This window comes from Cajanus cajan, chromosome 3 (assembly GCF_000230855.2).
Source record: "Cajanus cajan strain Asha chromosome 3, NIPB_CcT2T_4, whole genome shotgun sequence".
Lineage (NCBI taxonomy): Eukaryota > Viridiplantae > Streptophyta > Magnoliopsida > Fabales > Fabaceae > Cajanus > Cajanus cajan.
Window position 1 is genome coordinate 72176028 of NC_138519.1, and position 17366 is coordinate 72193393.

Genomic DNA, 17366 nt, shown 5'->3' on the forward strand with positions numbered 1-17366 from the left:
TAGAGGAGAATCTTGAGGAGTGTGTAGAGTATTTTTGGATTGCAGAGATCGTACATATTACCTTGGAGATCATCATCTAAAGTAAGAACGTGAATAGGTTTGCCTCACCTTATAGACATGTATGATGGGTATGGGTAGTGAGATGATCTCTAATTCCCCTTAGGATTTATAATTGCATGTCTTTGTTGTTACATTTTTTTCTTTTATGAATGAGGATGAATCTCATGATTTATGATGTTGGATTGTGTTATGTTATGCATTTGAATATTTAAGGATTGGAGTTGCATGATAATTAGGAATTTTGTGTGATTTGAATGTTTAAACGTTAATTATTGAGTTATAAATATGTCGTGAGTGGATTAAAAGGTTTCTACTTAATGAATTAGAATAATAAGTGTTAAAGATGGTTTAGAGGGCATGTGAAACCCTTAATCATGATTTGTGAAGTGTAGAATTCACATTCATGTTGAACTCAAGTTTAAGGTGCACAACATGACAAGGGCAAAAAGGCTTTGTCCTCTCTGTGTTGAACATGGGAGCCATCGAAAGGTCCTTAACCTTTTGGCATTGGGCAAGAACAAAGTGTACTACAAGAAAATTCACTATTACAGACGACCAAAATTCGTGGGAAATGCCAAAAATTCGTGGGTAATAGTGCATTTCCCACGAATTACCGACGGACACTAATCCGTCGGTAAATTGCTCGTCTGAAATATTTACCGACGGATTTTTATTCATGGGTAACTTTCCGACAGATTTTCCCACGGATTTATCCGTGGGTAATTTACCCACGGATTTACCCACGGATATATCCGTGGGAAATTACCCTGAACGAATTTTTTTGTCAAAAATTATAATTTTTTTTAATTTTAATAAATTTATTAATGTAACAACCCTCATAGTTGGCCTCTCAAGGGTTCTATTTCACGATATTTCATTGTTTAGCGTGTTTTATCCTTACTTGTGCAATTTCTGGGAAACTTTCCAGAAGGTCACCCATCCCTGTACTACTCTAGGTCAACCACGTTTAACTGTGAAGTTCTGATGAGTAAGCTACCGAAATGTATATGTATGTTGTCAGTATAACTTGTACAAATTAATTCATTTAAGTCATCCTCAAATATACAATCTCATATTTGTACTATAATAATAATATATAATAGTTTTATATTACAAATAATAATAATTAATAATAATAAAATATTTAATTATTATTTATTTATATGTACTTACTTTTATAATTAACATCTATTTATTTTTATTTAAAATTATAATTTAAATTATTTAATTTTATAATTTATAATGGTAATATAATTAAAAATTATAAATATTTATTTAATACATACTTATAAATTAAATTTTAATATTTTAAATAAATTATTAATTAATTTAATATATTTATTTACCTTAAATAAAATATATAAAATTCAAAAAATGTATTTATCCTTGTTTTTTTCTTCTAATTATCAACTATTAATAAAATACTAACTTAAAATCTTATCTAATTATATATAATATTCTCATATTAAATTTAAAACCAGATATTAGTTATACAAAAATATTAAGATCATATAGTAAATTGTCAATAAGATTTTAGTTAAATAATTTAAAATAATTAATGTTTCAATTATATTGTTAATTCACAAATAATTTATTCCAAAACTAATTAATTTTTATTAATTATTAGTAAAATTTAATAACTTTTAATTTAACAATTAACTAGATCGATAAAATTCGACACACACCATGAGTTACTGAGCGGAATAACTTTACCAAGAGTTATTTTATAAGGTATCTTAAATCAAACATATAAAATTCAAAAAATGTATTTATCCTTGTTTTATATTTTAATTATCAACCATTAATAAAATACTAACTTAAAATCTTATCTAATAATATCATAATATTTTCATATCAAATTTAAAACCAGTTCTTACATTTTTGACAAATATAAATTTGTCTGAAATATTTCATCAATAATATATAACTTTTCCTACAAAAATTTTCTCATCGAAAATATAAATTTTCCAACAAATTTAATTTTGTTTTATAAGAAATCATATTCGATTAATATAATATTTTGTATATATGATTTAAGAGTAAAAGATTTTTAATTTAACGGTTGAATTTACAAAATTCACATTTAATATAAAGTTATACGTCATCTTGTAACTGATTTTGTCTAAAAAATAATAGATAATCATACCCTTAACTGATTTTTATTTTATATATTCTAATTTTATTTGTGATAATATGATTATATATTTAAATAATTTAATTTAAATAATTTTTTAAGTATATTTTTGTCTTTTCACTTAAAATATTTGAATTTCCATATTTTAATTTGAATTATTTTTTAAGTATATTTTTGTCTTTTTGTCTTAAATTTTTGAATTTCTATATTGTAATTTAAATAGTTCTTTATTTCTATTATTTATTAATTCTTTTCTTTTTTAATGTTTTATAACATTATTAAAATTTTATAAATTTAATCTCTCTAATTTTATCTTACTTTTTATTTTATAAATATAATTTGGATTATTCATTTTATAATTAAATTAATTTTTTTAAATTTTTTATGAGTTTACATTCTAAAAATGTATTGAAACTCCTCAATCTTTGATTACTAGATACCAATTGTACGGGTAGGGATGTTTAGCCACCTTCTTATCGGTCGCCGAAAGGCCGAATCAGGTGGCCGATTGCCAATCGGTTACCTGGTTCGGCTCATCCCTATTAGTTATCGTTAATAAACCATCAAAGGTTAATTAACTGATTAAGAAGTATTACCTAGCACGGTAAGTTTTTACAGGGCCCATAAGGTCCAGGGCCCACGAATGTCAGTATAAATAGCTCAGGTCAAAAGGTAACGTCACTGTTCATTAATTACCCTAGATTTCTGTGCCCGTGCTGACTTGAGCGTTGGAGTGCCTTTTGCAGGTACAAACCCTTTCACTCATATTGGATTGGAGCGTTCGTTCGGCCTTCAGAACACAGGAAGACTATTGGTGTATCCTTATACAGGTACATTTGGCGCCCACCGTGGGGCCGAACGAAGTTGGTTGGAAGTTTGTTGAGAAGAACGATGCCGATAACTAGGAGAACAAACACGCAAGATCGTCCCATTGAGGAGCATGTGGAAGTGGTGGATGAAACCGATCTCTCTGAAACAGTGCGTTTGCTGAAACAAGAAATGGAATTAATGAAACAACAAAGAGAGAAGGATGCAAGAGAGCTTTCGGCCTTGAGGGCTGAGAATGAAGCGTTGAAAAGTCAGGATACAACATGGAAACCTACTTATGTTACTAACACACAAACTCAGGGATCGTACCAGTCTCACGCGGTACATACGTCGGCTCCTCATGCTTCGGCAGTAGCCCCTGAGAAGTTTCCTTCAGCTTTACCCACTGTGGGTCGTCCGGCAGATATGACCACTGTCGGATCACACTGGCATCCTTTTACCCCTTCCATTATGCAACTCCCTTTAATGGATAATTGGAAGGCTTTGCCCATTGACAAATATGATGGTACTATTGATCCTGATGAGCATTTAGATGTTTTTCTGACACAGGTAACCTTGAGTACAACAGATGATGCTGCGTTGTGTAGGATTTTTCCCACGTCTCTTAAGGGCAGAGCTCTCAGTTGGTTCACTCGTCTCCCACCCAATTCCATTGACTCGTTCAACACATTGTCTTCACAATTTACTATTCAATTTGCGACAAGTCGCCCTTATAGTCTAACATCTTTGTCTCTGGTTGGTATCAGGCAGGATAAGAAGGAGTCTCTTCGGACATTTATGGATCGGTTTAATAAGGCTGCGCTGGAAATTCGAGATCTTAATCTTGTTGTTGCATTGCATCATCTCACAACCGCATTAAAACCAGGACCGTTCGTTAATAGTATCTGTAAAAAAACCTCCTTTGGACATGAATGATTTAAGAAGAAGGGCTGATAAATATATGCAGATGGAGGAATTGGCAAAATATCGTAGTCAGGCCCGAGCTGAATCTTCTGGCAAGGTAGACAAGCAGATAGAACAACCATACAGGGGGCGAGGGAAGGAGATATCTCTTCGGGATCGGCCTAGTCGGGGTCCAAAATACACTCAATACACTCCACTCAACACTAGTCGTTCGGTAGTACTTGAACAAGCTTTGGCTTCCGAAGTGTTAACAATTCCGAAGAGAGCATCCACTCCACCACGGGCTGATACTAGTAAATCTTGTCGATATCATCGTAATCGGGGACACTCAACTGATGAATGTGCGGCCCTTAAAGACAAAATTGAAGATTTGATTAAGCAGGGTAAGTTGCATAACTTTGTGGACAGGTCAGGTTTGTCCCAAACTCGCACATATCAACCCAAATATCAAGATCGGTACAGGCAAGACCGTTCCGATAAAACCTCTGATAGAGCTCGGCGTGAAAGAAGTAGATCACGCGAACGAAAAGATGACTCGGCACCTTCGCATAGGAGAGTCATTAATACTATTGCAGGGGGATTTGCGGGTGGAGGCACAACTTCTTCGGCTCAGAAGAGGCATCTTCGAGCCATTCGATCGGTAAATTCCATTCATGGACAGCCTTCTCGGCGGTTACCAACAATAACATTCACCGATGCTGACTTCAAAGGCATTGATCCAGAGCAGGACGATCCGATGGTTATTAGTGTAGAAATACACAATTGCATCGTCAAGAAAACATTGATCGACCAGGGAAGTTCGGCGGATATATTATATTGGAACACATTCAAGCAGTTGGGTATTTCTAAAAAAGAATTGCTCCCTTATGATGATCCGTTGGTCGGCTTTGCAGGAGAAAGAGTCAGTACCAGGGGATATATAAAACTTTTCACACGATTTTGTTTTGATGAAAAGGAAAGTAGAGAGGTTCAAGTGAAGTATATTGTGGTTGATGCTAACACTTCGTATAATATTCTCCTCGGCAGACCATCTTTAAATGCATTAGGGGCCATTGTCTCAACGCCACATTTGGCAATGAAGTTTCCGTCTGACAAAGGAAATGTAATTACAATTCATGTCGATCAAAAGGCTGCTAGGGAGTGTTATTATGCTAGTCTACGTGTCGAACCGATGGAAGAAAGGAAATCGAAATCAAAAAGAACACACGACGTGAATGTTTCGGCATTAGTAGAGCAGCATGTATGGGATCTTGATCCAAGAATGAACAACGAAGAGCGTGTGGAGCCAGTAGAGTCAAAAGTACATTTCCAGATAGGTGCATATCCTGACCAGGTTACGTACATCGGTGCCGATATGAATGAGGAACACTGTTCGGCCCTATGTAGGGTTATAATGGAAAATAAAGATCTTTTCGCATGGACGCCTTCCGACATGCCTGGAGTGGATCCCAAGGTCATGTGTCATAAGTTATCAATCTGTGCCGAGGCTAAACCAATTGCGCAGCGTAAAAGGAAGATGGGGACAGAAAGAAAGCTTGCAGTTGAAATGGAGGTTGCTAAGTTACTTGATGCCGGATTTATTCGGGAAGTCCACTACACTACTTGGTTGGCGAATGTGGTGATGGTAAAAAAGTCGAATGGGAAGTGGAGAATGTGCACTGATTACACAAGTCTCAATAAGGCATGTCCTAAGAATGCCTATCCGCTCCCAAACATAGATCGATTAGTTGATGGCGCCTCGGGTCATGGAATTTTAACTTTTCTTGATGCTTATTCGGGGTATAACCAAATCCCCATGCATACCCGAGATGAAGAAAAAACAGCTTTCATCACTGATTCGGCCAATTACTGTTATCAAGTAATGCCTTTTGGGTTGAAAAACGCAGGGGCAACATATCAGAGATTGATGAACAAAGGTTTTCAGCACCAGATAGGTAGGAACATGGAGGTGTACGTAGATGATATGGTTGTTAAATCCATAAATGTCGATCGGCATGTGCTAGACTTATCAGAGGCATTCCAGCAATTACGCAAGTATGATATGAGACTCAACCCGGAGAAGTGCGTGTTTGGAGTGTCTGGGGGAAAGTTCCTCGGCTTTATGCTGTCGGCAAGGGGTATTGAAGCTAATCCCGACAAATGTATGGCAATCATCAACATGATAAGTCCTCAAAGCCTTAAATAGGTTCAGCAGTTAACAGGTCGGCTTACAGCGTTGTCACGATTCCTCCCTTGTTTGGCCGAAATAACCAAACCTATTGTGGCATTGCTAAGAAAATCAAAAAAGTTTGAATGGTCTGACGAATGTGAAGAGGCCTTTCGAACTTTAAAGGAGTGTCTCGGTTCGCCGCCTATACTGTCAAAACTCGACTTGCAGTTACCGATTGTGGTCTACTTTTGTGTCTCTAATGATGCAATAAGTATCGTTCTAGTTCAAGAAAAAGATGGACAACAACCTATTTATTTTATTAGCCGAATGCTACAAGAAGCTGAAACGAGGTACCAACTTTTGGAAAAGGTGGCACTAGGCCTTGTCCATACCGCTCGGCGTCTCCGACAGTATTTTCAGAGTCACCACGTTGTTGTTCGAACCAATTGTCCGATATCTAAGGTATTGCGCAAACCAGAATTGGCAGGAAGAATGATGGCTTGGTCGATTGAGTTATCGGAGTTTGACATTGTATTTGAGCCTCGAAGGCCGATCAAGTCTCAATATTTGGCAGATTTTGTCAATGAATTACAGCCAAAGGGCTGTTTTGAGAATGATTTATGGACGATGCATGTGGATGGTTCTTCTAATAACCAAGGCAGTGGAGCTGGTATAATTTTAGAAGGACCTACAGGATTAGTTCTTGAACAGTCGTTACGATTTGCGTTTAAAGCCTCAAATAACCAAGCTGAATATGAAACACTGCTGGCAGGGTTAAGGTTGGCCCGAGAAATTGGGGTTAGCCGGTTGGAATGCTGGACAGATTCAAAAGTTGTAGCCGAGCAAGTGAATAATAATTTTCAAGTAAAAGATGCGAACTTATTGAAATATTATCACTTGTTTCAAAGAATGCGTGACACATTTGAAGAAGTTTAAGTAAAGCACACGCCCAGAGAGCGTAACGAAAGAGCAGATCAGTTGGCTCGGTTGGCAAGTAGCACTCGAAAACCCGGCCAGCTGAGAACCACGCTACACTTAGACCTTGAAGCTCCAAGTATGGTCACTGCCGAATGTTTGGCAACCGAGAGGTCCAGTCGGACATAGATTACTGATATGGTAGATTATCTTCAACATGGAAGAGTGCCGACTGACTCATTGGCTGCTAGAAAGCTTCGGACTCAGACTGCTAGGTATACCATGGTGGGTGGAGAGCTATACAGAAGAGGATTCTCGGTCCCATTGTTGAAGTGTGTTGAGGCCGAACAGACTGATTATATTCTAAGAGAAATCCATGAAGGCATATGCGGTTTTCACTCGGGAGGAAGAACTTTGGTTGCCAAGGTGCTTCGCGCTGGATACTATTGGCCTACTCTCCAGGATGATTGTTTGAAGTTTGTCAAACATTGCACATCTTGCCAACAACATGGAAACCTCATTCATGCTTCGGCTGAAGAACTTCACGGCATAAGCTCACCGTGGCCATTCGCGATGTGGGGTATGGACATTCTAGGTCCCTTCCCGATCGCCAAAGGATAGTGCAAGTTTCTATTGGTAGCTGTGGATTATTTCACAAAATGGGTCGAGGCCAAGCCACTTGCCAGTATCACAGCTACCAATGTTCAAAAATTTTTATGGAAAAATATCATTACTCGCTTCGGCATCCCATATGCACTTGTTACTGATAATGGTTTACAGTTCACCGATCAGAAACTTAATCGGTTCATCCAGGATCTCGGTATCAAGCACAGGTTTACCTCGGTTGAACACCCGCAAGCTAATGGGCAGGCCGAAGCAGCAAACAAAGTAATACTTGGCGAACTGAAGAAACGGTTGGGGGATGTTAAGGGAGCTTGGGCGGAAGAGTTGTTGGAGGTTCTATGGGCTTACCGGTGCACGCCCCAGTCCACGACTAAAGAAACACCATTTCGGCTAACATACGGTACCGACGCCATGATACCTGTGGAGGTCGGAGAACCATCTTTTCGAAGAATACATTTTGATGAAAATACCAATGATATGTCTCTCCGAGCGGAAGTGGATATGGTGAACGAGGTTCGTCTCAGAGCAGAAATCACAGCTGAAGCTTGCAAATAGAGGATGGCTCGTAGATTTAATTCTAATCTTATCAGAAGAAGTTTTAAAGAAGGCGATCTGGTATGGAGAGCACAAGGATCGGCGAGGCGTAATCCGAAAGAAGGAAAGTTGGCTGCTAATTGGGATGGCCCATTTCGGGTCCGGCATAGCTTGGAAAACGGTGCATATAAATTGGAAGAACTTTCGGGCAAGGTCATTCCGAGAACTTGGAACGCATCTCATTTGAAGACATATTATAGCTAGTATATGTTGTAACAAGATCTTGTGTAAATAGATGGTGTACTCTTTTCCTTGATCGGTCTTTTCTCCCCTTATAAAAAAGTGAAAAGGGGTTTTGGCCGATGAGGTTTTTAATGAGGCACCTGTTAATGAAATCTATTCAGTTCTTCCATTCTCATGGCTCAATTTTCGATTCTTCGCTACTCAATCAACGCAACAGGCTTCCCTCCCGAGTTGTTCAACTCGGCCAAGGATGTGCCTTAAAAAGTATCGTAACAGGCTTCCCTCCCGAGTTGTTCAACTCAGCCAAGGACGTGCCTTGAAAACTATCGTAACAGGCTTCCCTCCCGAGTTGTTCAACTCGGCCAAGGATGTGCCTTAAAAACTATCGTAACAGGCTTCCCTCCCGAGTTGTTCAACTCGGCCAAGGATGTGCCTTAAAAAGTCTTGAAACAGGCTTCCCTCCCGAGTTGTTCAACTCGGCCAAGGATGTGCCTTGAAAAGTCTTGCAACAGGCTTCCCTCCCGAGTCATTCAACTCGGCCAAGGATGTGCCCTAAAAAATATATGTATATTGTAACACGCTTTCCCCACAAAGTACAAACCGAAGCATATCAGTTCGGTTTTATCAAAAGAACAAGTACAAGTCGAAACAAGTCAATTCGGTTTTATCAAAAAAGACATACAAACCGAAGCATAATAGTTCGGTTTTATCAAAAAAGATGTACAGGCCGAAGCGTATCAGTTCGGTTTTATCAAAAGAACAAATACAAGCCGAAACAAGTGCGTTCGGTTTTATCAAAAAAGGTGTACAAACCGAAGCATATCATTTCGGTTTTATTCAAAAAAGTGTTACCAGCCGAAGCTTATCAGTTCAGTTTGACCAAAAATGAGTTCCAAATCGAAGCATATCAGTTCAGTTTTATCAAAAACACACGCCGAATCAAGTCAGTTCAGGTTTTATTTAAAGAACATATTTCCGGTATATATCTCTTTGGTTTTATTAAAGCGAAATTCGAAACAAACTCGTTCAGTTTTATGTACGCATACAAATGGTTACCCATTCGGTTCTAGATACGAATGCAAGTGGTTAATCTATTCGGCTTTGTGTAAGAATTCAAGAAGTGTATCTTTTTAGTATTTGTTAATAATTAACGAATAATAATTCAAGGCAAACTGCTTAAGAAAAATGATTTCATTCAAAAGAAGAAGGCTCTATCGGCCTTCAAATTACAAATAAAGCATTTCTATTACAAAAGAAAAATAATTACTCTTCCGGCGTTCGGGTGGACTCAACTCCCATAACGGTATCAGGATTTCCCTCGGTATCGTTAGTAGGGACAGGGTTCTCCTCATCCAGTGTATCTTCCTCGGAGGTCTCGACACCATCTTCTACTTGGGGGGCAGTGTTAGGATTATCATCATCCAGTTCGGCTCCTTCAGGCATATCGGCAAAAGACATCAAGGACCCTTGATAGAAATCCTGAGTCATGTCAAACTCAAAACCTTCTTCAAATTAACCGAAATGCTTAGCCTGACGAACGGCCTGTTTGAATCCAGCCTCATGTTGAGCAATGATTTTTTCTTTAGCTTGCTCTTTGAGGGTGTCATATGCAGCCTCAGCCTCCTCCAGTCGGCGATGCCCCTCATTAGTTATTTTTTGAAGTTCCAGATGAAGGGTATCATTGTCACGCCGAACAGCATCTAACTCGGCAGCAAGATCCCTATTCTTGGCAATCACCTCTTCATTGACTGAAATTGCTTCGGCTGCAGTTTTTTCGGCCTCCTCAAGATTTTGTTTCAAAGTTTGGACCTCGCCGAGAGGTTCCATGGCGAGGTGATGAGCCAGAGCTAAAGAGTGTGTCTGTACCTCACAAAATAATCTCCACTTTGTTCTCACATCCAAAGATGATAAAAATTCTTGCCCAAATGGAGAGACAAGATCAGACCGAATCACCGATTCGGAGGGAGTATCCTCGCTCAAAAATGACCGAGACATCAATGGAGGAGGCACCACAATAATGGTTCGGTTCGGAGAAGACTCAGGCATTGACTTAGCCTTCTTGGATCGCTCCGGTTGATCGTCAGAGCCCTTCCTTTTCTTGTGTTCTCGGGCGACTTCCTTCCCCTTTTTGCCCTTCTTTTTGCGTTCCGGAGGAGGGGGCAATCGGTTATCAGTGTTGGGACGGGGGAAGATGCAACAGCCGAAGTGCCGATTTCCCCCGACTGCCGAGCCTCCTTCACTCTTGCAGCAAGAAGATGTCGAATATTCAGGTCATCAACACCACTCTTAACCATGATTCCTGCAAGAAAAGTTAAGTAAACATCAATAGGAATTATGATGATAAAGGTGAGAGGACAGACAACATACCAATTAGGTCGGCCCACTAACGAAGAGACACTATCAAATCGATAAGAGACCTAGTTGGCAAACGCCGAGGAAAGCGCATTAATAATTTTAAGTCTATTCGTTCTTCGGCTGTCAGCATCTTTTTCGGCACTACATCGTAGGGCCGAGGGGTACGGGTCCAATATAAAGGGAATAGGCTCTTCCCATCATCATCAAAAAAGAAGCGTCGCCCGTTCGGCCGTATGGTCACTCGAAAAAATCCGGCCTTGAAATTCTTATACGATGAAGTAAAACTATCCAACAAAAGCCGATCGCTTACTCGGCTTAGGGAGTGCCATTTCGCCAAAATAGTCGGTCGGGACGAATAGAAGTATAGAAAAAGAAGTGGAGAAGGTTTAATATGGAGACATTTGCACAGGTGTTTGAAGCCCTGTAGTTGCGCCCAGCTGTTAGGATGCAATTGAGTAGGGGCCACGTTCAACACTCTCAGCACTCCTATAGTAAACTCGTCAAATGGCAATTTGACTTTGAGATCCCGAAGAAGACAGTCATATATGTAGAATGATTCCATCTTTCCACCACTTTGATCAAGGCAGACCATGTTAGGGTTTGGAAAGGCATTATTTCGGCATGACCGAATCCCAATCGGGTAGGGATTTTCATTGGTATCAAAGTTCAGACAGTTTGTGTAATCTAGAAGATTAGTAATCATCTGCATATCTTGATACCGAGAATAATAAGAAGTGACTTCCCCGTTCACCCATTCGTATCCAGGCACATTGGAGGGGCCGTATCGTTGACGGGTTGCTACCCGAGTTGTTTTTTCTTCGACTTCTTCACTTCCACTAGTAGAAGTTCCTTCTGAAGAATCGTTGCCTTCATCTAGTATTTCGGCATCAATAGGGGACTGAGTCAATTTGGAGTGGCTTGATCTACTGGACGAGGACCCCTCGGAGGACGATGACCGAGAGCTGTCAGCCGAAGAACTTGAAGTATCAACCATGGTAATAAAAACTTACCAATCTCTTCACAAAAGCACGAGGGACAATCGGATCGGCTCCTAAGCGCTCGGATTAGCACAACTCGGATTAGAATAATGCGTGCGAATGGCCCTACAGTTTAACCTATTTATAGATTTGAAGGAAAGCGGGAAATTTTAAAAGTGTTGAAAACTTATAACCGTTTGATTTCCGAGATCGAACGGTTATAAACGCGCGCCTCTTCATCTTACCCTAACCGCCATCTCCATTTTACCCTTAAAGAAAAATCCGTTTTCCTTCAAAGCTGGGGGGCAGTGTACGGGTAGGGATGTTTAGCCACCTTCTTATCGGTCGCCGAAAGGCCAAATCAGGTGGCCGATTGCCAATCGGTTACCTGGTTCGGCTCATCCCTATTAGTTATCGTTAATAAACCATCAAAGGTTAATTAGCTGATTAAGAAGTATTACCCAGCACGGTAAGTTTTTACAGGGCCCATAAGGTCCAGGGCCCACGAATGTCAGTATAAATAGCTCAGGTCAAAAGGTAACGTCACTGTTCATTAATTACCCTAGATTTATGTGCCCGTGCTGACTTGAGCGTTGGAGTGCCTTTTGCAGGTACAAACCCTTTCACTCATATTGGATTGGAGCGTTCGTTCGGCCTTCAGAACACAGGAAGACTATTGGTGTATCCTTATACAGGTACATTCAACATGGATATTCTGATTATTAGACATTATGTTATAATTCTACTGATCGTACTATATGTTATTTTTAAATTTGAACTCCTAAACTTTATTTGTTATGTATGACATTTTATTTTGTATGAATGAACTTGTTTTGATTTACATAATTATGATTGATTTAATATCTTTAAATAGGATAATTATTTAATACAATTTTGAATTTTAAAAAAAATAATTTTTCACAGAATTTCCCACGGATTTATCCGTGGGTAATTTCCCACGGACTAATCCGTGGGAAATTCTGTGAAAAATTATTTTTTTAAAATTCAAAATTTTGTTAAATAATTATCCTATTTAAAGATATTAAATCAATCATAATTATGTAAATCAAAACAAGTTCATTCATACAAAATAAAATGTCATACATAACAAATAAAATTTAGGAGTTCAAATTTAAAAATAACATATAGTACGATCAGTAGTATAATTATAACATAATGTCTAATAATCAGAATATTCATGTTGTTGCTATCTAATAATAAAAAATTGAGGGATTTCAATACATTCTTAGAATGTAAACTCATAAAAAATTTAAAAAATTTAATTTAATTATAAAATAAATAATCTAAATTATATTTATAAAATAAAAAGTAAGATAAAATTAGAGAGATTAAAATTATAAAATTTTATTAATGTTATAAAATATTTAAAAAGAAAAGAATTAATAAATAATAGAAATAAAAAATTATTAAAATTAAAATATAGAAATTCAAAAATTTAAGACAAAAAGACAAAAATATACTTAAAAAATAATTCAAATTAAAATATAGAAATTGAAATATTTTAAGTGAAAAGACAAAAATATACTTAAAAAGTTATTAAAATTAAACTATTTAAATATATAATCATATTATTACAAATAAAATTAGAATATATAAAATAAAAATTAGTTAAGGATATGATTATTTATTATTTTTTAGACAAAATCAGTTACAAAATGACGTATATTTCCCTTTATCTATTACTATAGATAATCAAACAACTATATATTTAACTATTTTTCTTCCATTCATTTTCTCTGTCTTTATCTCTACTTTCTATATATAGATTCATTGAAGTTTTAAATACTCATATTTATACTCGTTACTTTGTATTTTTCTGATTTACTTAAATATAAAATTCAGAAATCAATAAAATGTAAATTTAAGAAATTATTACAACTTAAAGAGAGATTTTTAAATCAATCAGTTATTAGGAACAAAAATAATTATTTAGTGTAATTATTTTAACTTTAATGTTTAAAGTTTTAAATAAAGAAGATTTAATCTAGAAAAAATTTCATTAACCCTACTTGAAGTTTTTCTCAATAACATCATACATATATCTCTTCTCAAATTTTTAAGTGAGTATTAATTTTTTTATTTTTTTATTTAAGTGGCACATACAACTACTTATATAAGATAATACTGTTTATATACTATTAAGAGAAAATAATTTATTAATACAAATATCAATAATTAAATGAGATTTGATCTCTTATTTCATTATTTCAACTTTTTTGAAATTTATTTAAATATCATGCACACTGTGATTTAAAAATATATATATATATTAAATTTAAGTAATAATTTTAAAAATGAATTGAAAAAAATCTTATTTTCAAAATTGAAGATCAATGAAAGTTTTCATCAAAATGACATAGTATTGAATGTAATTTAGAAATAGATGATAGATACATATATATGATTTGCAGAACATAATTTAACTTTTTTCCTCCTTATTTAATTAATAACGTTATTTTTAAAGAGATGAGTGATTTTTAAAAATTAAAGAAAAGATATGACATTCTTAAATTTGGACGTCATGTGTTGGTATTTTTCAAGATAAGTAACAAAAAATACATTTACGCTAATTAGTTTATAATTAATAATAACCTAAACATATAATTATATATAGGTAATATAAGTCATACCTCACACACTTTGATTTATATTTATCTTATTTATATTTTGAAAACACCCATATAATAATGAAAATATTATATAGTGCATTGTTGTGTGTATCGATGCGATCAGGATTGGTTGCATTTGAAAAATAATTGGCTTAAATTTTATTTAATAATTTCATATGGATTTAAATCCGTGGGAAATTTCGTCAAAATTTTCAGACGGATTTAAATCCATCGGAAATTTCGGACGGGTTTAAATTCATCGAAAATTTCGTCGGAAATTCCATCATTTAAAAATCCGTCGGAAATTCCGTCGGAAATTTCCCACGGATCTAAATCCGTGGGAAATTTTCGACGAATTTTTGTCCGTGGGAAATTATCTGTGGAAAATTTAACTTTTTCTTGTAGATGTCATTAGGCGCCATTTATGTCGATTTTCTCAAGCGTCTTCTTCTAGGCATGGTCGTGGCTAGGTTAGGCACGAGAATACTAGAAGGGTCTTTGATCCCTAGGCACTAAGTGTGGAAGGTGCTAGAGAGGTCTCTTATCTCTTGATGCTAGGCACAGGTGATGATGCAACAAGTGTGATAATAAAGATTGTGAAATACAAGAGAGAGAGAGTGAGAGATAGAGAGAGAGAGAGAGTGAGAGACCTTAGCCTTAAGTATTGAATTTGAGAGTGTTTATAATACTTGTATTAATAATTAAAGGAGAGAAAAAAGTGAGCAAGAGGTATAGTTATGTAATTGGAGAAAAGAAATGAGATTAATAATTATTGAGAGATGAGATATTATAAGAGATTATGACACATGGTAGTATGAGATATATGATACGAGATGTGATATAAGATGATGATGCATGATATGAGAAAGTCTAAGCAAAGGCTTGACAACAAGAAATCCAAGTGAAGTTTGGTCATTTGAGAAGTCCGAACACAAAGGTCTAATAGTATGATGGAGAGGTATAATGATGCTATGTGCATTTGTTTGTTGTGTGTTGTGTTTCTATGTGGGAGAGTTTCTATGGTCTTTTATCTTGACCCCTCTAATATTGTAGGGAAGTAACCACAACCAATTGTGATATCTCGACTGACTCTTGATAGAAATTATTCTAGTGAGAATGAACCATGAGATAGGTGCCCATTGTATGGTGACCTTTGTGATTTTTCCATGTGCTCCTATATTGCTTCATCTACAAGCACCTTGTGTGATTATTGAGAATGATACCACATTCATATAAAATTAAGAACATATAGGTTTGCATGAGTCCTTTGCTTCATGATTTTCTTTTTTCTTTGGGTTAACGTTATTTTTAAGAGTTGGTGAAATAGTTGAGTTTGAGAAAATGAGAAATAAAGTTTAGGCTTTTGTTTTATGTTTTAATGAGATTTTTCTTATTAGTATGACATCATGGCTTAAGGATTATAGTTTATGTTCTTTTTCTTTCTTTTTTTTTCTTCTAAGAATCATATTTTTGGACTTAGAGTTTCTTTTACCATATATGCTTTGTTTTTATTAAATTTCCTTTAAAAACTTGTAAAGACGGATGTGCTTTTTTATTTCCTTTTTCTATAACTTATTTACTATTAAAATAAACTGAGTTTTTAATTTAGTGAAAGAAAAGATGAGAATCTATTTACCTTGAATGAAAAAAGAGATTTTAATTCCAAAGAACATTTTTTTTATTATTATATTATATTAAAACATTTTGTGTAGAAGGATTTCAAACTAAGGTTTTATGTTTTGGTTTTATATTACATATTTCTATATAAAATCATTTAAATGATAAAAAAAATACAAAAATATAAATATTTATAATTTTAACTTTTAAAAATTTTAAAAAAAACTTTAGTTTATAATATTTTATAATAATTTACACAAAAACTATATATACTTTGATGAATGAATATACAAGGAAAAATGCTCAAATTTTATATTATTATAATAATAATGCTGCTTAAACTAGCTTTAAAAAAATGTTAATCCGATAGATTATCGTAGTAGTTAAACATGACATGCTCATATGTTGTGGTGACCAGAGATGAACCAAAAAAATTTCTTAGAAAAGGACAAAAATTTAAAGCATGAATCAACAATGATTTATAGCTAAATTATTTTCATATATAAACTAATTTTTCCACTAATTTAAAAAATAATTTGAAACCTAACATAAAAATTTAAAAAGCTAGTATATTTGAAAACGATAAATGCAATTAAAACTATACAAATAAAATAAAATATAATTAAAAGAAATGAATGGACAATTGCTAAAACTGTATAACAAATGAAATAATTAGTGATGTTATAATTGATATAAGAAAATAAAATAATTCATATAATAATTAATATATAACTAAAAACAATTAACATAAAACAAAATAACTTAATTATAGCTAAAGTTAATATAAACAATTAAAAGTAATTATATCAATTAATATATACTTTATCTATGTAATATATAAAGTTATTGATATAAATAAAATCTTTAATATATATATATATATATAGAGGTAATTATGAACCATCATTATCATAATTAAGTCTATCATTTTTGTTCTTATCTTTGTTATTAGAATCTTTCCTACCACTATCTACACTGCAATGCTATTACATTATCATTGTTGATGTTATCACTATCATCGTCATTGTCTTTTCTACCACTATCATTATTGTCACCACTATTGTTATTATTATTACCACCGCTACTGTTAACAATTGTGATAGTGATAGTAGTTTTAGTGGTTACAGGGGTGGCAAAATAGGCCGGTCCGGGCCAGCCCGCCAATGATAAACGGGCTGGAAATGCTGGCCCGCCCTGCCTAAGAGTGGGTTGGCGGGCCGGCGGGCCAGCCCGCATAGTCAAAAAAAAAAATTGCAGAAAAATGAAAAAAAAATATTTTATGTTTAAATAAACAACTTCTATCTCTTTTCATTTTTAATTAGTTAATCTATAATATCTGCATGAATCGTTTAGTTTAATTAGTCTATGCAAGAATGTATGCATTGGCCACAAAAATG

At 35.2% G+C, this 17366-nt stretch overlaps 1 protein-coding gene across 1 annotated transcript; it reads left to right on the forward strand.

Annotated features, from left to right (window-relative positions):
* Positions 1-6401: 6401 nt before the first annotated feature.
* On the forward strand, positions 6402-7010 carry LOC145956454 (uncharacterized). Its single transcript, XM_083072055.1, has one exon. The coding sequence runs from the start codon at positions 6402-6404 to the stop codon at positions 7008-7010; it is 609 nt and encodes a 202-aa protein (XP_082928181.1).
* The last annotated feature ends 10356 nt before the right edge of the window (positions 7011-17366 follow it).